Source organism: Chenopodium quinoa, unplaced genomic scaffold, assembly GCF_001683475.1.
Source record: "Chenopodium quinoa cultivar QQ74 unplaced genomic scaffold, ASM168347v1, whole genome shotgun sequence".
Classification (NCBI taxonomy): Eukaryota; Viridiplantae; Streptophyta; class Magnoliopsida; order Caryophyllales; family Amaranthaceae; genus Chenopodium; species Chenopodium quinoa.
The window spans coordinates 1,398,547-1,423,623 of NW_018745410.1; the positions used below are offsets into that span (position 1 = coordinate 1,398,547).

Genomic DNA, 25,077 nt, shown 5'->3' on the forward strand with positions numbered 1-25,077 from the left:
GGAGGTGTAACTACATTGAAAGTGAATGGTTTTCTTTTAGTGGTGATAGTAGGCATCAACTCTTTAACGATACGCTTATTTTCAGCTAATTTTATTTGCTTGGGTATCGTGGAGTTGCTTCATTAACTCCCCTACCATATGCATGAGGATATATACTTATCTCTAGAGACAAGCTCCTCAGTTTAGGAAAGTCACTCATGGCGTTGAAGAAAGTTTCCTCCTCTTCCTGAATAGCATGAGTTTCTTCAATTGGTTTAATGAGGAGTGATGGGTCAACATGGTCTTCCTCATCAGAAATCACCAAGGAGTTTGAAAGTGGAGCATTATTGATACTTGGCTTCTTGCTAGCAGGAGGTAGTGGAAGTTTAGTACTATTAATCAAGCTTGAATGCCTTCTTTCAATTTCCAACAATTTTTAGTAGGATGGCCCCTACCTTGGTGATACTTACAATGTGCGTTGGGGTTCCAATTAGTCGTCCTTCTTTCGACTGGTGGATCGCCCATAGGTCCAATAGGGGTTATGAATCCTTTTGCATGAAGGCGATCGAATGCCATATCATAGCGAATGCCAATAGGTGTGAAGTTTCTCCTTAATGGCTTCTTTTGTCCTTGATTATTCATGCAAGGACCTTATTCAAGTCAAAGGTGCTAACATTATTTGAGTGGGTGGTTTTGGAAGAAAAAGGATTGTCATTTTTCTTTCCTTTCCAGCCACTGTTACTATTGTTTTAGCTTTTTGTTTTGCAAGGTTGTCTTCGATATCGATACCTATATTGTAGACGACCTTGAAAGTATTCAAGTCACTTTGGTATTTTAAGTGCTTTGAATACTTTTTTGGAGGTTCTTGATGAGCATCCTCACAGATTCCTTTTTAGTAGGGACCTCTGCCATTTTAGCGAAAATTTCCCTCCACTTGTTGAAGAAGGAAGTGAACCCCTTGTTTTCCTTCTGTTTCAGCATCTCAAGTTCTCTATGGTCAGCCTGATCTCGACTTATATGTTACACTTGTATCTATATATGAAAGTGTTTGTAATGGCTTCTCAAGAAAAGTATTCTCCTTGGCTAGAGATAAAAATCATTGTTGACAAACGGTTTCTAGTGATAGTGAAAAAAGCGAAGGAAAGATCTTCTTGTCAAATACCTTGATACTTATTATGGTCTCGAAGGCTCTCAAGTGAAAGTAGGGATTATCAGTTGGATTAAACCTAATTAGGGACATCATTGGCATTGAACTTCTGCGGAAAAAGTTCCTTGTCCACTAAGACCCCCTTTGTGAACTAATTCCAAGAAACTTGTAGTCGTTGGAAATTTTGTTAAGGCTTTCTTTCATGTGTTCAAGTTGAAGTTGCCTAGTAGGGTCATTGACTTGAAGAGCAAGAGTCTTCATAATCTCCATAAGATTGGCTATGTTTTGTCTCATCTTATCAACTTCTTCTTGAGTGGCCATGATCACAAACTTTCTTCTATGCTGGATTGGTTTATCGAAGAGTAGAACTTGAACAAGCGTGTTATCATTGAAAGGAAAATTAATGAGTAATTCAAGAGTGCTAAACGCAACCTGACTTTACTTAGCGCAACCTCTATTCCACTCATTTATTAGATGTAGGGAAAAAATAATCATTTATATTTTTTCCTCTCAAGTAATCTCCAATAACAAAAGTGCATTAATTTAACTTAAAATACACTGAATTTGCAATGGGTAATGATTTTTACATTAGCCTCTTCAAATTTGATAAGAATCATACGAATCTATTATGTGTAGAATCAATACAACCACTTTTCATCCTTAAAAAAAAAAAAAAACACTTTTTATATTTCGTTCAAATTGTATAAAATGATTGAGTCTATTTCGTGTGTCACCCAACTTCATCCGAGTTGTGTTCATATTCATTAGATCTCGGAATATTGTTCGCCAATTGATTATGTAAGTAATTCGAATAAACAAAGGTATAAATTTCTGGAAATTAGGTGTGGAAGAAGGTGGAAAGGAAAGCAGGCAAAAATGTCGTGGAAATGATTTTAGCTTAGAAGGGTATTTATGGTATTTAGGAGGGGTGTATAGTAGTAATTAACTAGAGGTTGCATTTAGCAATCATGTAAATATGAAAGATTGAAATAGTTTTTTTTAAAAAAAATAAAAAGAATAAATATAAATGAAAAATTAAAAAGATGATGTGACACTCTACATGTCTTTTTTTTTTGAACGGGATGAATAATATCATTAAATAATGGTCATACGGCATCTGCAATAATAAGGATCTGTAAACCACAAATTTAGAGAAAATATCATAACTTTTACAATCAAATCATAACTAATTTGCATATTTGGCATAGCTCATACTCCACCACTTCAAACTTGACGCGAACAATGATTTTCGATGTCTGTGCATCTTTCCAAGTTGAGACCTCCGCAATCTGCGCTGATGTTTTGATCGATCGTTTGATGACAAATCCCAGACCCATAGGAATCCAAATCACCTTCCCAATTATTATAAGAACCCAAAAAATAAAATTTCCATCCATAGACGAGAATCAAAATCCCATAAAATTGGGAAAAACCCAGAAAATTGGGACAAACTCTCACAGATGAAGAGAACAAAACAAAACAAATAACCCAGAACGTAAAATAAAACAAAAAACTTAGGGTTCGTTTGGCATTGCTGTGGTTTTTAGTTTTTTGGTTTTTTGTTGTATAAAAGTATATGATATATGTCACATAATGAATCAAAAATTATTTAAAGTTATTATAATCATAATAATTTTGAAAACTAACAACAAAAAAGTGGAAACACATTTTTCTTGTTTCCTGTTTTTGGTTTTTAGTTTTTAAAAAAACAGGAAACTAAAAACCAAAAATGATGCCAAACAAGCCCTTAAATTGAATAAAGAAAAAAAGGTCAGAAATACATGTCTATAGGGCCTATTCTGATTATCTAAATAATCTTCCTCCAGTGATTTATTTTTTCCTTGGGAAATTTTAATTTTACGCTGCACCCCCTTTTCTCTCCTGCATTGAAACATACTCAGAATTCTCCATTGAAGCGGCTTTTAAGCTTTCTCCCCAACATTGAAGCAGCTTATGAGGTAAGAGTATTTTTAAATAATTGAATATCAACTTCACAACCTAGGGTTTGGTTTCGCATATTGTTGATTTGATTGTCAGTATAGTCAATTTAGGGTTCTTCGCTTCTTCTAATGTTGATTATTGAACTATTGGCTTTAATTACTTAATTCATGAGCGATGGTATAGCTAGAATTTTGCTATGTGCATTTTTGTGTAAATATTGAAAAGAAATTTATGTGATTTTTCGAGCCTAATATGAAGTTTGAGTCAAATTGCATTAGTCCTTATAAGTTATAAACCTTTAATGATAGAAATAAACTATGAAAATATGGACCTTTCTCCCTGCCAGGGACGGGCTGCATAAGAGTGGTCAAATCATGCTTCTAACACGTAATTTCTCGGTTCTTTATTACTTGACCCGCTTTGACTTTTACACTATTCACCACTCCTCTTTTGACCGTCTTTTTTGAATAATTTTTTGGATTCGTCTCAATAACTACTATCATAATATATAATTTTTATAATTTTTTCTTATGCAGAATTTATCGTTAAAGTTTTGCATTGACAAGCGTGATAAAAACAACTGGTCAATTAAAAAAAACAGATGAAATATTTGGGTTACTGCTCTTGCATGATTGCTTATCATTAGTGAAAGCTGGATTAGTGGACATATGGTTGGTAATTGATTAGGTTTGTTTTTATTGTATCACTTTATGCATTTTGGATTTTAAATTGTAAAATTGTAATATTAAACAACTTCAGTGTTATAATTTTTTTTTTTTAATTTTTTTTTTTATAATTGTTTTTTTTTTTTATATTTTTTTTTTTTTACAGTGAGCACTAAAAAAAAAAAGATAAAAAACTAGAAAGACCAAAAAAAAAGAAAATCTCTACACCTAGCCTTGCGAGTTAACCAATGCGCAGGAAAGATTCAACTCCAGTGTTATAATTTTTTTGTTTAACAATAATTATCCCAACGTTGTGATTGTGACGTTCGTATTTCATCCCTCCAGTTTCAAAATCGTGGGTCCGCCATTGACTATGAGTTGTGAAATAAAACAACAACATGAGAATTGCCCATCTTTGATCGATGATAATGATAATGATAACAATAAATTATATGGGGGATCAAGAAGAAAAAGAGAAAATTTGTTGGTGAAACATGAGTTGCAATTGCCCGAACTGCCAAGTGATATTTGGGTTGAGATAATGGGGAAATTGCCAATTAAGTCTCTTTATGGTTTTAAATGTGTCTCCAAGGCATGGCACTCCCATGTTTCTCACGTTTTGACTACCCAAAAAGGAATAGACCTTCCTCCTTATGGTCTTTTTTTCACGATTTTGCATGACACATCTATTGATGATGATGATGATGATTTTCATGACCGAAATCGTACGTTTTACTTGGCTTTTTTGTCCCTTGTTGGTGACTACAAGTTAACTAAATGGTCCCTTACCGATTTTGAAACTGAAAGTGCTATCGTGACTATCGGTGACCACGAGAATACCCAATATGATCATGGTAGTGGTAGTGGTAGTGGGTGGTTGTTGGGGAACTTAACTTTAGAATTTGGCACCATGATGAGCGTGATCTCGAAAGTTGGAGATGGATGCTATTGGAATGTGCACAGGGGCTTATTCCTTGGCGTCCTTGACCCTCATACTTTTGTAGTATATAACCCTGCCACCAAAGAGTCCTTTTACCTCTCTAAACCTGCTTCTAAAGGGCTCTCCGCACGTATTCATCATCAATCTTTCGGATTGTCCTCTCTCAACGGAATGTAATTTTAGGGTTCTCCGGTTTTTTAGGGTTTGTTATGAGACAAAAGGGATGGTATTTGTTGAGGTTTATTCTTCTAACAAGCGTGAATGGTGTGTGTCCAAGTTCCGCCTCAAAAAGGCGGTCATTTTTGAAAAATGGGCCGTGTCTAGTGGCGTGTTTGTTAACAACACTTTATTTTTCTTGACGAACAAGAGGCATGCTGTGGGAGTGCAATTCCATTCAAGCGGGCAAGTAAGCAGGGTTTACTCTTTACGCCTGCCAAGGCGTATTAAAAGGGGCTTTTGTGAATCGAACTTGTGTGGATCTCAGGGATGTCTCTATATTTCCTACAATAAGTCTCCTAATCTATGGATTTGGAAACACACAGGAAGTTCAACACGCTCTGATGCTTGGATCCCACAACTTATATTCAAGAAATCGGGTATATCTTTATTCCCACCAAATGTTGACACTTTTATACGGCAATGTGTGGCTGATGATGTAGATACATTTCCAATAATCATGCATCCTGAGGCACCTGTTGTTTTCTTTTCTGTGCATCGGTTCATTTTTGCAATCCATCTATTGAATGATACAGTTGAGAAGATTGTTGAGCTGAATGAAGGAGAAGTGCCTTTGGTGGGAGCTCACTTCATGTATGCACCATGCTTCGCATCATTCAATTGTCTTAAGCCAGCAAATCAAGATCATTGCAAGTAATGTAGGAGATTCTATTTGCTTTAAACTTAATTGCCATTCACCCTTTCTTAAATTCGTTGCTGCTGAATAAATATATTTAAGCTTTCTGTTTTGCAATTACGTTGTGTAATTACAAATCAAAATTGTCAATGTAGTGATGTGCTTTGATTTATAAATTTTGATCTTATTGATTCGGTTTTCCATTCAATCTTTATTATAGGTTGCTTGTTGTTTGAGTGAAAGTAGGTTATGATTTGGATTAGATCATAGACACTACCCTTTTACGGTAGTGTGCGAAGTATTTAGTAAATAATCTTATGAACATAGTGTGATTTAGACAAACTTTGTGCAGTAGCCTAATCCCGCAGTCTGATAGGAGATTAGGAACAGGTTTGAGGCTGATATAGAGCAGACTCAAGTTCTACAGGCTTCATTCTGTCGTGAAATATCATTAAATCTGGAGATAAGCATTATATACTGCAAGACTGGTTATATTTTGCTTGATTAGATAGGTGTATGTAGCCAACCCCAATTATGGAACTAAGGCTTTGATTGATTGATTAGATAGGTGTATGTATGTCAGATGAGACTCTTCTTAAAATGTACAGAAAAATGTAGACGACTGCAAAATCAACTCAGAATTGAAATTGCAAAACCTGATAAATGGAGACAAAGCTTCCTCAAAGTCATCCATATTTACTGGCGCAGGCTCATTACTGGGATGTTTTCGAACCCTGGTTCTGATGCTGCTAAGAAGTGAAGGCTGAGTCTTTTCTCTGGTTACATGAGAGATATTGGCTCCTATGCCATATGGTAAGTGGGTTTTATCTTTTAAAGAAGCAAGTCCCTTCATACTATGTAAATACCTTATTTTCTACCTCATTGTATAATGTGTGGCTGTGTATGCTGCCTTCTATATTACCTTTTTAGTCGTTCTGAGATCAATCTGTTTGCGCAATTACTAGACAATACACAATTGTGTATGGTTCACTTCATAGTTCATACACAAAGCTAAAAAAAAATGTCTTTTTACTAATAAAAAAGGCCTAGAATGACTTTTTTCTTAATTATAGAAAGAACACTGTGGAACAACACTTTTTATAGAATGAACCTTGCATAATTAATGATCATTTTGTTTTGCGCTTTTAATTTTGAATAGAAAGTATATTTTGTTGTTGTTCATTGTTGACTTGTTGTGTACCATGAATATCTTACACACTTATGTAGGATCCTTTTTACCGTGTTTGAAGTTAGAAGTGATACAAACAAGGAAGAGGGGACTGCTGGTTTGCTGGAAGGTGGAGGCATGCAAACCTGTTGGTCGAAATGAATTTTTTTCATGCATCATATCTCAAGGTTTGAAGACTGGCTTTCTATTTGGTTGATGATTCATAGAATTTCCTAACTTATATTTACCAAAAAAAAAGAATTTCCTAATTTACACCATTAAGACTTCTAAGGTTGAGTTGCTTGCTAGAAATTATATAATTTACTGTCAGGCTAGTCTATCAGTATTCAGTAATTCTTAGAATTTATAGCTTGATCAGATAGATCTTAAGGACAGTGCTTGATCATTTGAACATATGGTGCATTAATGGCATAGTTGATGGTCTCAAGACTTAGAGTGGATAATTTAGAGATACTATCTGTAACTAAGATGTTTTTGGGTGCAGATTCTCTGGATACTGACCTTATGTCAGTCGGGTATGAAACTGATATTAGTTATACAATCGATAAGTATTATAAGTACTGTAAGCCTGCTCCAGGGTTGCATATATCCACCCTATTAAGATTGCTGTGGGTTGCATGTACAAATCTGTTTTCGTTTAGTTGTTGATTTTCTTAGAACATGTAAAAAGATGAATGAGATCCCTCAGATACTTGCTACTATATTTCTGGTTTTTGCAAGTTTTTTGTGGGTAAGTGCCAAGGTATTAGGGCATTTTGTGGGAAAGTACCTTACTAATTTTTTTTTGTGGGAAGTACCAGACTAATGTTTTGTTATATGGTACCAGATTAGTGAATTTCGACGAAAAAGTCCAGAATCATGCGTTGACTCATCTGATTTTGCCTTTGCTTTGGTGTATGTAAATTAATCGCCTTTATAATCTCTCACTTCCCTCTAAAGAAGCGAGCAAGTAACAAGTGTGCCCCACCGTGTCTCACGTTGTTATACCTTACGAATAGCCGCAGTTAATAGATATAAGTGAAAGGAATATTTAGCAACGAATATACACAAACTAGTATCAAATGCACGAGATTTAACAAAATGCATGTTTAAATATGTTATATAATACGTAAAAATGTCACGAGTGCGATGTTATAACTTACGAATAGCCGCAATTAATAGTCATACGTGATAGGAATGTTCAGTAACGAACGTATGCAAATGAGTATCAATGTACGATAATTAAACAAAATGCTTAAATATGTTATATACTGAGTAGTATGTAAAGTGGTCCAAAAATACACAGTAACGATACTAAATCATAAAAGGATCGATGATTACATCACCAAATAGCCAAGGATGAGTTTGTTGGATACTCTTTACCTGCTGCCCGTGTTTAACCATGCTTCAATTTTCTTCCCCAAATTGTAAATGATATCATAGGCAAACCAGTTACTATATATTTGAAGCCTTCTGAATTTTTGTCAAATTCTGCATGATATCTCATCATGCTCCAATTTTACGGTGGAACATGACATAATTAAGTCCACAAAAAAATGTGGGTCTATGAACTGAAGATCACAGTTCGAAGCATCCCATCTAGTGGAGCCATGTTAAAAGGAACTTATCGTCAATCAAACTGGGGAAAATTATTACGGTAGACTTGTATGATAAGTGATTCTTTTCAATCAATCAATCAAAGCCTTAATCCCATAAGTAGAGTCGGCTACATAATAAGTGATTCTTTTAAATAGGGTTATATATTGTAGGGAGAGGCTAAAGTTAACTGTTCAATCTCAACATATACATTCTTTAATCTGCAAGTTTGTCAGATTAAAATAATGGGCACCTTTTACCCTTAGTCTGCAAGTATACTATATTATTTTCTAAGCCTAAAACTGGCCTTTCTATTCTTTGCTATCTTTTACAGAGAAGTTATTATTCATTACCCAAAACCAAAAAAAAAAAAAAAAAAAAAAAAAAAAAAAAAAAAAAAAAAGGGAGACAATTATCACTGTAATGAGGTATCAATGTATCATACAACAATTAGCTAGGAGAATTACAACAGGTCAGCAGAGAAGTTTCTAACCATTAATTGGTTCTTGAGTTCTTCAGCCATCATGAAAACTGATAATGTCGACTTCATTTCACCATACTTGATCATCAAGATATGATTACTCCACACAGTAGAAATTTAGGCTCCATCGCGATCATACTGGCCTGCTGCCAGTTCAGTTTACAGTAGTAAACAGCCAAAAAACACAGTGATCTACATTGATCATTACCTCTGGCATCTGAACAACAGTGAGATATAACATTTTGATCAGCTGGTATCAAGAAGAGATGCCATTTCAAGATTATCAGTCGTCAGCATCTCAGTATCCCTTTTAGTCTTTGATATTTCTGAAGGGAGCACTGGCAAGTTCGGATCAGTTCTCGGCACCAGAAACAACAAAAAAATTGGTGTCAACCTTAAAAGATTACGAAGTAGAACTGCAAGCCAGAGGTTCTCAAATTCTGACCGTGTTACATGTAAATAATGTAAAACAAAACCTCCTGCCCATGTCGAGGTTAGCATTCCCACTTGGTCGATGGACATCAATAGTGCAAAGAACGTTCCTTCTATCCCAGAAGGGCAAAGCTTGGAACTAAGTACAAGCAAAGGCATCCACTTAAGACGTCCTATCATATGCGAAACCCCTTCATCAATTACAATGAAGAGGTAATCTGGAATGTAAAGATTCAGATTTAGACGAAGCACCAATATTAGATCCAGCATTCCTGAAGCACAATGCAGCAACTGCGTCCAGAAAAGTAAGTCATGGTAAGGGCGATTTTTCAACATATTTTGATAGAGAAGAACCCCACAAAGAGAGCCTAGTGCCCCTATGGAATATATGGATCCCACAATCTCCTGCATAAAGTAAACATGATGTTAGATATTTGAAAAGTGAGAGCAATATTCCACAGTCCACAATAGCATAATATATAATTCTAGCACTATAATATATAATTCTAGCACTCTGTCATTACATTATAGTATACTATAGGAATTGATTAAGACAAGTAACGAAACCAAATAAATATTCTTCTCAAGACTTAAGCTATATTGACAACTATACACTATGCTATTGTACCCTCATGAGTCATGACCAAGCATATCTAGTGTTCTCAATGCCCAAATCTCTTGTCATAAAATGGGATTAGCAATAGAAAATTGCAACGTTGATAAAAACAATTAGATTAATTATACCAAGTTATACTAACATATTCTTGGCAGAGAATTATAAAATTCAGGGACAATTATTGGATTTGTGTTAAGAAGGCCAGCTAAAAGGAAGAGGATGATATTATCTAGATTATAAAGATCTTTGCTTTCTTCTCTAGCCTACTGTAATCTTTAGACACACCTCTGTTTCAAGAGTTTGCTCAGGTACAGCAAAATCTGTTATTCCGTCAAAGATTTAAAAATCTTATCTTTGGAAAAATTAGTATTCTTCATTGGATGGATCGGTTTGCATATAATAATTATTGAATTGTCAGCAAACTTTTATCACAAGGACTCACAACTGAATAGAAAATTACTATCTTCATAGTGTCACATTTCCTATTAATCAACATCCTAAGTTCTGTATCACCAGTAAGCATGTTAAAGGGGAACTTAAATTGCAAGCAAATCAATCATTCGTCATAATACCCATTGAAAAAGCTTACAAGTTTCAGTATTGCTAAAGCTTACTCGTAAAAGACAGCCATGACAGGCTCCAATAATTTTCAGAAAATAATAAATATATATCTCACACTTTTAATATTAAACTGATTTTTGACAAATTAACCCATTAGTTTTCAATACTTGAGATTCTATAACAGTTCAAAATGTTTCATGATTAAAATCTAAGAGAGCTTTAGAATCCATAGCAACAAAATTCCAAAAGTAAAGCTGACATTTCCGTTCAAGCCTCAGAGAGAAAATATAGGCCTAATGAAAAAGTCTTAAGCAGTGTTTAAGGGGATACTTGGGCTATAAGGATATAGTAAGCAGCTACCATTCAATGAAAATAATCATCACTTGTGCCACGAATTATGCCACGGAATTCCAATTTCTTGAAACTGCCATGAGAAAAAGAGTTTCCACCACAAAACCAAACAGACCACAAAAATTTATGCAACAATTAAATTTTTTTTGGGGCAAACGATGCTGCGATGAATTATGTCTCGGGTAAACATTATTTTGACAAGCAAACAACTGTGGCACAGGTGTCACTTTGTAGTTGCTTAGAATTATTTTATGCATTTAAAAGGAATATTAACTACTTATAGGTACAATATAAGAACGCCACACTTCAACAACATAGACAAGCAGATATTGCTAAAATATAGCACACATATACACTGAGAAAGGCATTACCTTTGAGAATAATGGACCTCCCTTCCCATCTGTATACCAATAAAACAGTCCTTCATGGATGTTTATGTTAAGAGCAAGTGACGAAAACATATAAAGACATGGCTTCCAGACATGCTGGGACTTTAATGTGGTCCACATAGCTCTTACAGCATCACCAAACTTCTCATTAACCTGTTTAAATCAGTAGTCATGTATCAATTTGATCAATACAACAAAACTCTTATAAAGGAAGAGGTTATCTTCCAAGCTCAAGGAGAATGACCGTAGAGAATTACCCTACTGTAGGAGTGATTTCGCACAGGAGCGTCCTTAATTGTCAATCCAACCAAAACAACCAGTGCAGGTGGAAGTGTCAGCAGGCCAAACACACCCTATGAGTAAAAGAAAAATAGAAAATACCTGCTATTACAACCAAATTATGGAGAGCAATAATCTAATATTAGAAGTATGAAACTGTTAGGGATGAGAGAGATGGTATTGATTCATAGAATAAAAAGAGGAAAATGAATAAATAAGGTAATAAAAAGAAACATAGTAGTGCATACAGCTAACATGATATCGGGATATATAAAAACAAAAAAGTAAACAAACAAACACAAAGGAGCCAGCAAATGATATTTGTTTGGTGAAGGAAATTAGAATTAATTAACTTTCCTTTTTGACTTGAACAAGAATAGTATGAGAAAAATAGTAAACATTTGATGACTTCATAGCTCACACAATCAATGACCACTGACTTTCTTACACTTGAAAAGATTCACCTACCACACTCTTCTACTCCAGATCAATCCTGAGATTAAAATTTTCATAGAACTGCTAAATTCTCTAGGCCAATGACAGTTTCCAGCCATAAGTCCCAAACTACACGGTTATTTTCAGTGCATGTATAAGAATAAATTAAAAAGGCAATGTTATTAAATAGTTCACAGCTTTTTTTAATAAGAATGAAACAGAAACCTTTAACTTCTCTCATACATCTCAAATTAAGAAACTGCATTATGATCCATCAGACTTAACTTCCATTTAACTTATTTAACGCATTTTAAAAGAATTAAAAGAAGTTTAGTTACTGAAAAATGATTTGGACAATCTAAACTTCTTTGCAGTCCATGCAAATGACTGAACTTTTACAATAATTGTAAAATTGGCTTTGGCTGCCCATAAATGAGGGTAAAAAAGTGAAGGGTTTCAAGCCACTTACAAGCTCAGGTGAGGTTTGAATCCCAAAAAGTTACTATGCCCTAATCTCTTTTCCTATGTGAGACAATTCACAAATGCATACACAAATAAATATACATAAAACATGGGGTTCAAATACCCCCCCCCCTCCAAACAAAAATGTGTGAGAACATATGTTTTATCATCTCAGGGATACATACACAAGAGATACGAAAAAACCTTAAACAGACCACCCTTGGCTTTGGCACCTATAACATTCTTATAATTAGAAATGGGGTCTGGTCTCTTATTAATATGGTGCATAGTTCCATCCAAAACCGAGAAACCTCCTAAGCTAACAAAGTAGTCAAACACTCTACAGACATGTGTATACTGTACACGTATAATATGAGGTTTCAATAATGATCTTTCACCTATCTTAAGACACATCAGTAACAAATATAAGAAGAAACAAACCTTGGACCCAACTAGATGAACAAGAAATCCACTTATTATGAACCCTGCTAGAGCTCCGATTGAAGAGCTTAATCCAGACAAACTTTGCATGTCACTAGCAAGTGTAGGATGAGTGCTACTATTCTCAGTGATACAAGCATCTATTGTCACATCTGCTATAGCTACCCCAGCACTTCCAGCCATGAGAGACAGAACAGCAGGCACCAAATGCAGACCATCGACAATAGACAGGACAAGCATTGACGTAACTCCAAGAAACCCTGGAAGGTCAAAGATTAAATCAAGTATTAATTGATTTCACAGATGTTTGGCTACCAGGGGAATATGATAGCATGAATTGTCTGCTACCAGTGCAATATGATAACAAACTTAGTTGTCCTTTTGGTTGGAACTTGGAAGCATAAAATTGTAATTACTAAATAATTTGTATTGAGATTTGCTATTACATTTTAAACGCAATATTAGATTTGCTACCTTGGTTATTCTTAATATGATCTTATAAAATTAGTTGATGCTTTCTACCAGCTGCAAATGATTTTGTTAGCTAGTTTCTTCATTGTGAAAAGATATATGTGTTATATTGTGATAGATTTTAGGAAGTTGAGATATCATGGAATATTAGGGTTAGATATTTTTATTGTCTATACATAATGTAATGTGGCCAATGATGAATTGGAAAATACAATGAGAAAACACAGAGAAATATTTTCCCCAATATTTAACAGGTACTTACCTCTGAGACCCCCAAGAATGCATATACTCCTTTACTTCTTTATGTATATTTTCACGGTTAAAGACAAAGAATATATTAGCTTTTTTAGCACTTCACCCACCCACCCCAAACCCCTCTCTTTCACCATCTCTCGATTACACTTTACACTATTCATCTGTTTTCGTCAGAATTGACCACTGTGGATAATTGCACATCCAAGAAATCATTAAACTTGTTCTCTTGAGATCTTCACTACAGGAAATTGAACTTCCTATCAAAATAATGTTATTACTAGGTTTATGTGGGGTTAAGAAAGATACTCCTACATTTTGTAGTAAGTTGTTAATAGAGCTTACAATATTCTACTTCGTATTTCACAAGAGTTTGAACTTTGTACTTGCATTGTTTACCAAAAAGACCATGCAAAATTTATCCATTTTTATGTTTATGGAGCATCTAATGGATCATCGACAATAATCCTTGATTGCTGACAGCTCATACAACTCAAAAATCCCATTTCAGTAATAAAATCATACATAATAGCGCTCACAATATTCCTACTTCATATGTCACAAGAATTTGTACTTTGTACTTACAATGTTTTACCAAAAAGACCATGCAAAATTTTATCCATTTCTATGTTGATGGAGCAGCTAATGGATCATCGACAATAATCCTTGCTTGCTGACAACTCATACAACTCAAAAATCCCATTTCAGTAATCAAAATCATACATAAATTTTCTCAACAAATAACTTTAAACAAATTTATCATCTTGTTCATCAATAAAGTTGATTTGCTTCATTTAATTACTATACTGAGTTAACATATTCCAATTCAGCAATTGAATAAGCTAGTCTAATAATCTCCTCTTAATTTTTTCACAACAGCAGTTGTCATAACTAGACATTCAACACAGTCAAACATGATTGAGTTGAGATTACATTACTATGAACTTACAAGAATTGCACACCCACTGACCCACCAAATAAACAAAAATGATACTCCATGTATGCAACTTTACGACAATTAACAAAACACCAATAACACTTATCAAGTATCAACACATGATTTTGTCATACGTTCCTAAATTATAACACGAAGCACCATTTTGCGAAAATTAAAACCGAAAATGAAAAAATAAATAAATAAAATAAAAGAGGGGATCATACCAGCAAATATAAAGTATGGCCTTCTTCTATACCCAGAAAGAGGAACAACATCGGTAAGAAGACCCCACAAAGGCTTAACAACCCAAGGAAATCTAATAACCCCCATTGAAATCTGAGCTTCAGAGGGTTGAATCTTTTGTTCATCTTTCATATAATACTGCATAGTAACACGGCTTAAACCCATACTTAACCCTTGACTAATTCCATAAACTGCAATCACACCCATCACAAAACTCCAGTGTAATTCATCACATAACATGATCACCCAATTTATAGCTGACATGATTATGCCCCAAATTCCTCTTTCTTTGCTCTTATTTTTCTGGGTTTGTTCGTTTTCAAGTGGGTAACTCACCCCTTCTTCTCCTTCTTCCATAGGATTGAATTGAATTGATTGATCTTCGATTTTTGAGGGTGAAATTTGGGGAAGAAAGGTGATACTCAGTTGAGGAATTAGAGTTTTGTGCATTGGGTATGTAGTAATTTTGTCATTAGATGTTAAATTGAAGTGTAATGTTGATTGTTGCAGGCAAAAGGGAAGATGAATAATCTGAGTATGTAACGGGTTTGGTATAAAACACTACCTAAAGTACCTAATCCCACTACTCTCTCCAAATTATTTCTTCCGTTATTTAGTTGACAGTCTTGACTCTTGAAACAATCACGCCTTTCTTATATGAAATTTTATAAAATAACACCACAAAAATCTCACAATTCTGATTATAACACCACAAATTTTAAAACTTTTATTATAACATAAAAAAATAATAAAAAAAAAAAACCAAAAAACTGGTTTCACCATCACATAACTTTGTCATCCAAAAAAAACATTAAGTGAGTCTCATATGATACACGTGTCAATCACATATTGGATAAAAAGGGTGAACGGGTAGAACACCAAAAAAAACCATATTGGATAAAAAAAATTTTGAAAAAAAAAAGAAAAATTAAAAAATAAATCCTAAGATGCTCAACAGCCACCACCGCCGGTGGTTTTCCACTGCCGCCACCGAAACCTTGCGTTGAACCACCGTCGTCACCCATACCCAGCCCCAGAACCTCCGAAACCGTCACCAAACCATCATAACCCCAACCTAAACCAGCCGAAACCCCAGCCGTCGCCTAACCACCGTAACATCGCCGACCACAATATTTGTCGAACTCCTCTGCCCTACCCTTAACTCTGTCGCTGAACTACTGAAACCCCAACAAACCCACACCCATACCCAAACCCACAAACCGTCCTACTCACCCTCAACTAGACCCAACCCCGAAAACCAAAATTGGGCCTGGTTTGTGGGTGACGGCTGGTTTAGGTTGAGGTTAGAGTACGAGATTGGGTGGGTTGGTTTCGTCGGCCAACGGTGGTTTGCTGGGGTTGGGTAACGGAAGGTGGGGGCTGGGTTGGGGTGACGGCAGTAGAGCTGGCACTGGTGGTGGGAACCGACGTCGATGGTGGCTAGGTTTAGATTTAGTTTTTTTTTTTTTTACAATTTCTCTTTTTTTTTTTTAATTTTTCATATTTTTTATCCAATAAATAATTAATACGTGTACAAAGTGGGCCCACTAACGGTTTTTTTGCATGGCAAAGTTAAGTGGTGATGAAATCAAATTTTTTGGTTTATGGTGGTGTTATAATAAAAGTTTGGGTTTTTCTAAGCTTTGCCCCCCAAATTATCGAATTTCTAAGCTGTACCCAAACTTATTTAAAGTTATAAGTTGTGTCCTCCACCTCATAATATTTTATCAACAATACCCTTTGACCGCCATTTTCGTTAACAAAAGTTAAGTTATTTTATCAACAATGGTGTCGTGGCATTATTACTTTGGCACGTGTCCCGTTCTTATTGGTTTAACGCTTTAAAAAAAAATTTAAAATCAGAAAATAAAATTAAAAAAAAGTTATTGCTAGCGTCACAGTTTATTGTTAATAAAAATTAGTTAGGTTGAGGGCACATCTTAGACGTTTGAAAAAGCATGGGCACAGCTTAGAAACCGAGGAAGTTTAGGGGCATAACTTAAAAAAACCCTAAAAGTTTTAAAATTTGTGATGTTATCAAAATTGTGAAATTTTTGTGGTGTTATTTTCTAAAATTTCCTTTCTTTTATCACTTCCATCAATGCACAATTTTAATAGGAAATTTTGTCAGAAAAAATCATTTATAACAACTATTTTGCTAAGAAAAACCTTATAAAAAAATTTTGGTAAGGAGAAACCAGATTATAAATTTTTTTTTTTTTTACACAACCAAAGGTGAGAATCCAGCATTGACTGGGTGTTTTCCGATGTTGACACTACATGTGCCGGTCACATGTCTTAATTTTTACTAATTCCACCCAATTTCTTCTAATTCCCCCCACTAATTTCCCTCTTAATATTTCTTTTAATTCCCCCCCCCCCTTTTCTTCTTCTTCTTCTTCTTCTTCTTCTTCTTTTCTCTTAATCAAAATTTCAGAATAAAAAAGTTAACCTTCCTTTTAGCTTCTTCGAACACAACTAAGTCTGACAGTTCCTTCCTTGCTTTGTTCTTCCCCATTGCAGAGCATATTAAAAAATAAAATTATTCAGAATAAACTTACCCAAAAAAAGGAAACCCACGTGAATTAAATACAAAGCATTAAGTAAACTTACTGTTTAGGGTGGGTGGAAATTAATTTGTTTGATTGATTTCTAATTTAAGGGGTGACACCATGGCAGATTGCGTTACAAGGATTAATGATCAAGAGAGAGGATAGAGAAGAGAGAAGAAGGGAAATAAGATGAAAAAGGGAGAAAATCAAAAAGAGAGATTAAGAGTGAAATTAGTGGGGGCAATTAGAAGAAATTGGGTGATATTAGTAAAAAATTAAGAAAAATAAGACATGTGACCGGCACATGTAAGGTCAATGCTGGAAAACACTCAGTCAATGCCGAATTCTCACCTTTGGTTGTCTTTAACAAAAAGTATTTTGCAATCTGGTTTCTCCTTGCCAAAAATTTTTTATAAGTTTTTTCCTGACAAAATAGTTGTTATAAATGGTTTTTTCTGACAAAATTTTCATTTTAATAATCGGACTTTTCACCATTTTTCAATGATATTTTAACTTAATTCATCATATACCACAAAAAACTTTCTAATTCAACATGTACCATTGAGTTTAACGAGAATGTCACAAGTTCACAACATGCCATTTTCTATTAGTTCTGTTATTATCGTTAATTGTGCCATGTGGTAGCATTTGAGTGATTCATATTTAAATTAATAAATTAATTAAAAATATTTATAAAAAACCATAAAATAAAAAAAAATCCCACCACCCCAATCCAACCACTCAGCCATCCTCCCAACCGCCCCCAGCTTGCCTTCCACCCTGTCGTCGGCGCCCAAACTCCCCTTCCCTTGCGTCGGCGCCGCCCCCAACCCTAGCCACGACCCTTGAAAACCACCACTACTCCCGAAAATCCATGCACAACCCCCTACCACAACAATTGAAAACCACCCACAAACCTCTTAAACTAACCACCACTCCCGAAAATCTACTGCCAACCCCCGAAACCATTCAGCCACATCGAAACACACCCATGAGAAGAATCGGCCAGGTTGGAGGAGTGAAAAGTTAAAAAAAATCGAGTTTTTTTGTGGAGCTAGGGAGTGAGATTTCGTGGATTAGGGTTTGGCTGGTGGCACGACGGGGGAAGGGAGAGGGTCAAAGTAAGGATTAATGGTAGAGGGTGGGTCGACCAGCGATGGAGGGCCAGTATGGCCGGTTGTCGGGGTGGGGAAGGGGCTAGTGGTAAGTGAGAGGGTGGCTAGTAGGATAATTAGTGGTGGGTTGTGGAAATTGGGGAAAGGATAGGGGGAAAGGAGAGGGTTGGGGGCGGGGGTTGTCGCCGGTGGGGGAAGGGTGATGGTCGCTGACTGGGTGGGCGCCGATCAGGGCTAAGTTGGGGGGCAGTGGTGGTTTTTTTATTTATTTTTAAACTTTTTTTAATTCTTTATTTTAGGAATTAATTAAATAATATTAATAAGAGCCAATAAGTGACAGCCACATGGCACAATTAATCTAAATGACTAACGGAGTTAACGGGCGTTAGTCATTAAGGGAATCTTGTGACATTTATGTTAAACTTAGTGGTACATTGTAGTTAGAGAGTTTTTGGTGGTATATGGGGAATTAAGTTAAAACTGAATGGTATATGGTGAAAAATTCATTTAATAATTTAGTGTGTGTCACAGGTTTTGATTTGATTGATACTTTTTTTAATGATTAGTACGAGTATGTGACTCGAGATTTGTTCTACGAAATACTTTGAATAAAGGTTAATATTTCGATTACAACTAGATGAATTAGGCGGAAATTTTTATCAAGGATACAATAAATCAATAGACTCGGCCCCGCGTCGAAGAGGGTTGTATATCACAACGTTGTGAAGAATGGGATAAAGAATGTATGATTTGCGACAATTATCGTAGTTTTGCTGAAAGGGTTTTTTATTTGATTTAATTATCATGTATTTTCTTGATATAAATCTTTTTATAAATGTCGTATGACTTTTTATTTAAGTATCAATCTTTGTTAACAAAAAAAAATTACTTTTCCATATTTTTATAATTTTTTTCCAAAAAAAAAAACATAAAACACAAACCAGATAGAGGTCATAAACATTGGCCCGGCCTGAAAATAGGGCAGGTTTGGGCAAGCTTAAAAACGCATTTTTAGTTAAAAAGCCCGAACCTACCCCGAAAAAGCCCGAAAAGCCCGCTACTTTTTTACGAGTTTGAGCACTAGGAATTGTGTTAAGGCCTGGCCCGGCCCGAATTTTGATAACCTCTAAAATAAGAGAAAAGCGAGATAAATCACCTCTAAAATATTGTATGCATGACGAATGTTCGTAGGCCAGGAGGCTAAGGACAATTACATCATGTGACAAGATCAATGAATGCATTTAGGCTGTGAAGGTAAGCATGGTAGTTTGTTGACAAAGTATGTTGCTTAGGTCTGGAAGCTAAGCATCATATATAGTGTGTGAAAAAAAAAACAACTTGAAAGTTACTTAGGTCTTAAAGCTAAGTACGTATACAATGGTGATTGTTGAGTATTTCTTAGTTCAGGGAGATAAGCAAGTGTAACAACAAATCTTGATGAATGTACCTAGGTTAGGAAGCTAAGTACATTTGTGTTAATTTTATCGAATGATGATGATGATTTTGATTGATGTTGTCTTGAATTATGCGTGGTGTGGGAACAAGATTTCATGATATGGGGTTCGTTCCTAAGGGAATAAGGTATGACTATGTGCGAATAAAGTGTGTAAACGTGATACTAAGGCTTGCTGCAAAGGCTATGTTGTTGGATATAGATGTGAGAAGAGTCAAAGATGATGACTCTTTCGGATAGGTAAGCTAAGTGATGTGAGTTCAAGCCCCCAAGTCTAGCTCTTAATGAATAGGGATGAGTATTGAAGATGCTTTGACACGATCATGTATGAATGAATGTGAATGTAGCCGCACCTCGATGTATGGTTGCGTACGTATACGTTAGGAATCAGGTCGAACATAGCTCTAACTAAACTTTGCACAAGTGTATGTACACCTCAAAGTAGTCTTTTAAGGGTTGTAATGTGGTTAACCTGATGGTTTATAGAAGAAAAAGGGTAAAAGTCTCAAGACCAGAGAGAAGCCCCTCAAGTGAGTAAAATCAACTTAAAGCACCAAATAATATTTATGACAATCACTACTACTAATAGGGGAAGTCCAAAATTCGGCGTGAGCAATGTCAAAAACAAAAGAAGTATAAGTATTTGAATCATAAAAAGGAAGTCTGACATGTTTCCCTAATTAACAAAAATAGCATAAATTAGAGTCAAGCTCCTTATTATAATGAATTAAATTGTTTTTCCTAGGAAACTTTAAAGAGAGGACGATAGGGTGACCCAACCGGTCGTGCCATTGAGATGGAGCAACTCTTGTGAGAGATGTGGCAAGGCATGTGCTTGGTGAAGGTGTGGTAGCTGGATAAAGGTCCCCGATACTATTAAATTTTGTTATTACATCCCCGTGCGAAGGTCCTTCAGAGAAAAACCATTAGGGTCAAATTCAATAGAAACTATTGATATGTCTATTTTATATAGTAGTTTACCCCCGTCCCTTGGTCATAATTGGTATTATTTTTGGCTCTTTAGAGCCACTTTATTACTAATTTGTGTTTTCTAGTGTTTTTGTAGTTTTGGTTGAGTTTTGTAGGGAATTGCACTTTTGGAGCATTTTTCCGGGATTTTATGGAGCAACTACGAGTATTAGAGAAGCACGACCAGTTTTCGTAGCCCAGAGCCGGTTAGAGTCATAAAACCGGTGATTAAGGGCTCGACATAGGATATACCGAGGCATTTGGACCGAGTATTCAAGAACTGAAGAGGAAATCCAGATTGGGCCAAGTTACGAGCCCAATCGAAGTCCAAGATAGCCCAAGTGGCCTTGCCCGGCCAAGTATGGTTCTGCCCAAAGGCGCGCCCGGCCGGGCGGGCAGAAAAAGAAAAGAGTCCTTTGCCCGATCTCGTGCACGGCCGGGCGCGAGAGAAGACTATTGACGCAAAAAGGCGGGCCCGATCGGGTGGTGTGGCGCCCGACCGAGCGCATGTCTCTGATAAGGATTTTGGACGTTGTTTAGTTTGTCTAAGTTTAGGATTAACTTGCTTAATATAAATACGATTTCGTTACGCAAGTTTAGGATCTCTTTTTATCTCTTTTTGCCTCTTCTCTTATACTTTCTCTCTCTACTTAGTTTTATTTTCTCTCTACAACTCTATACTTTGTTCTTGATTCAACTCATTGTTTACGTTAATTTTGGTAACAATTTCTTCTCTATTAATTTCAGTAATTTTATTTCTTTTATTCATCATGTCTTCTTTAATTGCTTTGATTGGTTTAGATTTAATTATGTGTTAGTAGTTTTCTTTCTAGGGTTTATGGGGATCCATAAATAATATGAAGGGGTAATTTATTGTTGTTGATTGTCAATGCTTGATTAATTTCCTATTGATTGATTTAATGCTATGCAACTAGATTTGCGCAGATCTTTCATGCATGAGTTTAGCAATATTAATTCGAGATTCGAGAGATGAGAATTGATATTTAGGCTTAGTTTCGATAGGTAAGTTAATTTATAAATGGTTAAGTCGAGATTCGTGAGATGAGATTTAATACTGCACTACTACAAAAGAGGCCTTAGAGAACTGTTATAATAGGCTTTATAGATCGCCTTAGGGGCGTTCTTCTGCTAAGCTATGTATAAAGTATAGAGAACGGGTTGTTTAGGCGTTTTATATAATCACATATAGAGAACGGTTGTTACTCACAACCGTTCTCTTTTCCCTTCTTAAATTCGTACCCTAAGAAAGGAATAAAGAACGGTTTAGGCCACTTAACCGTTCTATATTGCATTACAATAGAAAATGGTTAAGTTAGATAACAGTTCTCTAATGGTTTTTTTTTTTTTAAAAAAAAAAATATCCAGCCATATGTATTTCGAATTACCCCTGTACATATTTTATATTGTACTATTCCTGTATTTTAATAATCTGTATTATTTTTGTATTTCATTTTAGACCTGTATTTGTTATATTCCTGTTTTTTATCTTGTAAATTTGTCCTGTAAGAAAATTTTCACATTTCCTATGTAAAAATAAATCCATGATCCTGTATACGTGCAATATAAATTTCTTTATAATAAAAATAACAAAAATATTTCCAGATACGATGAAAGCAATCAAAATATACTTCATATATATAATTTAAAACATCCAACCACAATTAAATTGAATCATCCATACAAAATTTGTTCTATACAAATAAATACTTGAGTTTAATATCAAAACACCTTTCTCGTTAATGTTGATTTTAAAAAAATAATGCTTAGATATACCAATACCATATTGATCTATAATTCACATAGGGATGACAACTTAGACAACAAATCTCTCTTTGGCTCGGATTTTGCTAACAATCTTCAAGGCCAACTCCATTGGTATCAAATGATCAGCACCTGCCAGTACAAAATCATTAAGCAAACTAGCTATCGAATCCAACGGGAACATTCACATTTTCTTAACAACCTCAACAACAAGATTATAAGAAAGGGAAACAAAAGTTTTCATACCTGCTTTTTTGTAATTTGGCCAAGCATTTTTCAAGTGTCCTGCTGCTGCCATCATTTGGGCTTGTTCCCCTCTGCGTTAGGATGTCAAAAAATGCAATGTATCGTAATGACAATGTGGGAGTGGATGGGTTACCTAGCGAACAATTTCAAGGAAAAGAGATGGTGGGATATTTTTTGGAGTCTCCTATGGGAGGTTTGGCTCAAGCGCAACGCAGCCACCTTTGAGCGACGTGAGATATTGATTGAAGATGTTGTCTGCAGAGCTGTTGGGATCGTGGGTGAGTATGAGAAGGCAAATGAGGTCCTGCCTTCAGAAATTACTCCTTGCGCCCTTTCTTCTGTAACTCATGACACTGTCATGCTTTGAGTTTTCTAAATATTTTGCTACTGTTTCATGTCAAAAAAAAAAAAAGAAATTTTGAGCAGATCTGATTGCTTCAATGTATGTTGTTTGGATGCTCTTGTCTATCACCAAATTCTTCGCACAAACTAGGTTCTGCAATGAATACAGGTACATTGAGTCCAAATTGGCTTCATTATCGAAAATACATAGCTAACAGTACAGTTAGTGCAAAAGCAAAACATCGTGTCAACGAACCTGAGACTCAGTCTCCTAAACATCCTTTGGAAATCGTTGTACAGAACCTGAATTTATAGACCGAACTGCATCAACACATTTTTAGATAAGAAGTTAAAATTAGTAGCACTTCTAGGTACTACATCCATTCTTCTAAATATTCCTACTTGAATTTTTCTTGAAAAAGATTAGCAAAATATCGAATAATCATGCCTAACAATACACATATTTGACTTATTAGCACAACAAGAAATAAGCTAGGATAGAGTTATAGCAACCCATACACTAAGATTATAATCTAACATGTTATATTTGCTATCTGAACTTGCCAACCCTCTGGATCATTCTCATCACAAGCCCAAAGTAACGGGTCGTTAGGGGATGTACAATTAACAAGGCTAAGTATACAAGATATACGCTTTATTTTCAGTAAGGCATCATCATGCCAGTGAGAGATGCTCTTGATTTTACGTCAAAGAGACGATTTTGTGGCTTTTCTCCATCGCTGCTCAAAGTTTTTAAGCACATCATATGCTGCTGGCCCTTCGATTACACTTTATCAACTCTATATCTAATGTTTTCTGACCTTAAATGTAGATGAATATTCAGCCAAAGAAGAGGCAAAATAGCAAGTCTATGTAGGCTCTAAATCTTATTCAAAAGCAGATGTAAACACAAAAACCCAAACATTTTGTTTTTAACTGAACCCGGCTCAGCCATATCCTCATCAATTCTACCAACAACATATATTACCACCACTAAACCAAACCAAAAAATCGTTTGTTTATCTCACTGTTTTAAGTCCTCTCTCTTTGTTCCTATTTTTTTTAAAATTTGATTAGGGTTCTAAATTGAACTTAGATAAGATTAATTTGGTTAAAATAATTTTGATTACAGTTAAAATTAAAGTAAATTCGACAAAATTAAGGGTAATTTGATTGAACTTATTGCAATAATTCGAAATTTATCCCTAAAACTAGAACTGTGAAGTTTTTTCAATCACCTAAACTTCGAATTGCAAATTACTTTAATATATGAAGACTACGAATTCACTTCTGTTTCCTTCATAATTTGAATGATTCATGCAATTAGATTGACAATTATCAGAATCCAATTACTCTTTTGAGAAGAAAATTTCAAACAAACAAAAAAAAAAAAATCGAGCCTACCTTAATTTACTGGTGCAGTGCTGAAAACGTGGAGCGACGGTGGAGCGGCACGGTAAGCGGCTGATGAAGGTATTGCTATGGAGGTTTAATGGAGGTTTCATTTTTTTTTTGGGCTCATGAATGAGTCAATGAGAAAGAGGTTTCACTTTAATTTGATGAAGTATTCTACTGAGAGTGAAACTGTCCCCTCTGAGTTGCCTTTGATGATTTGGGTAAATTATTACTCCGTATGTATATAATTTCCTCCTAAATTAAAAAAAAATTAAAAAAAATTAATTAATATAATACAAAAGGTTGTCATGAACACCGTTGTATATCATCTATAATAAATAATTATTATTTTTTAATTATTTGAGCAAAAAGAAATAGAGAACGGATTCTATCCTAACCGTTTCATATGTATTAACATACAGAACGTCTCTTATATAAATACAATCTATATTCTTCCGGAGGACGCCTACCTTTGATAACCGTTCTATATTTTGCGATCTCTAATCTAGTTTTTGGTGTAGTGCGGTAGATTACTTCTGTGATTGTAATTCGTAGCGAAAGCCCTTTATGATATGGTTAATTGT

The 25,077-nt window shown here is 35.1% G+C and overlaps 2 protein-coding genes and 1 long non-coding RNA gene across 4 annotated transcripts; 1 reads left to right on the plus strand and 2 right to left on the minus strand.

Moving 5' to 3' along the window:
- Window positions 1-4,092: 4,092 nt before the first annotated feature.
- On the plus strand, window positions 4,093-5,715 carry LOC110713243 (putative F-box protein At5g62660). Its single transcript, XM_021891705.1, has 2 exons — window positions 4,093-5,268; window positions 5,425-5,715. Exon 1 carries the CDS (start codon window positions 4,106-4,108, stop codon window positions 4,847-4,849), a length of 744 nt encoding a protein of 247 aa, XP_021747397.1. The 5' UTR covers window positions 4,093-4,105; the 3' UTR covers window positions 4,850-5,268; window positions 5,425-5,715.
- A 2,755-nt stretch (window positions 5,716-8,470) lies between these two features.
- On the minus strand, window positions 8,471-16,526 carry LOC110713112 (probable folate-biopterin transporter 3). Of its 2 annotated transcripts, none has more exons than XM_021891573.1 (5): window positions 14,621-16,526; window positions 12,737-12,996; window positions 11,377-11,472; window positions 11,102-11,272; window positions 8,471-9,493 (listed from the first exon to the last, which is right to left on the minus strand). In XM_021891573.1, the coding sequence occupies exons 1-5, from the start codon at window positions 15,087-15,089 to the stop codon at window positions 9,017-9,019; spliced, it is 1,473 nt and encodes a 490-aa protein (XP_021747265.1). In that variant the 5' UTR covers window positions 15,090-16,526; the 3' UTR covers window positions 8,471-9,016. The 2 variants fall into 2 exon arrangements, with proteins under 2 accessions (XP_021747265.1, XP_021747264.1); XM_021891572.1 differs by having other exon boundaries at window positions 8,471-9,607; window positions 14,621-16,524.
- A 5,831-nt stretch (window positions 16,527-22,357) lies between these two features.
- On the minus strand, window positions 22,358-24,709 carry LOC110713222. The gene is made up of 4 exons (XR_002509820.1): window positions 24,503-24,709; window positions 23,355-23,419; window positions 22,757-23,252; window positions 22,358-22,642 (listed from the first exon to the last, which is right to left on the minus strand). It is a non-coding gene; the product is annotated as an uncharacterized LOC110713222 (long non-coding RNA).
- Window positions 24,710-25,077: the final 368 nt, after the last annotated feature.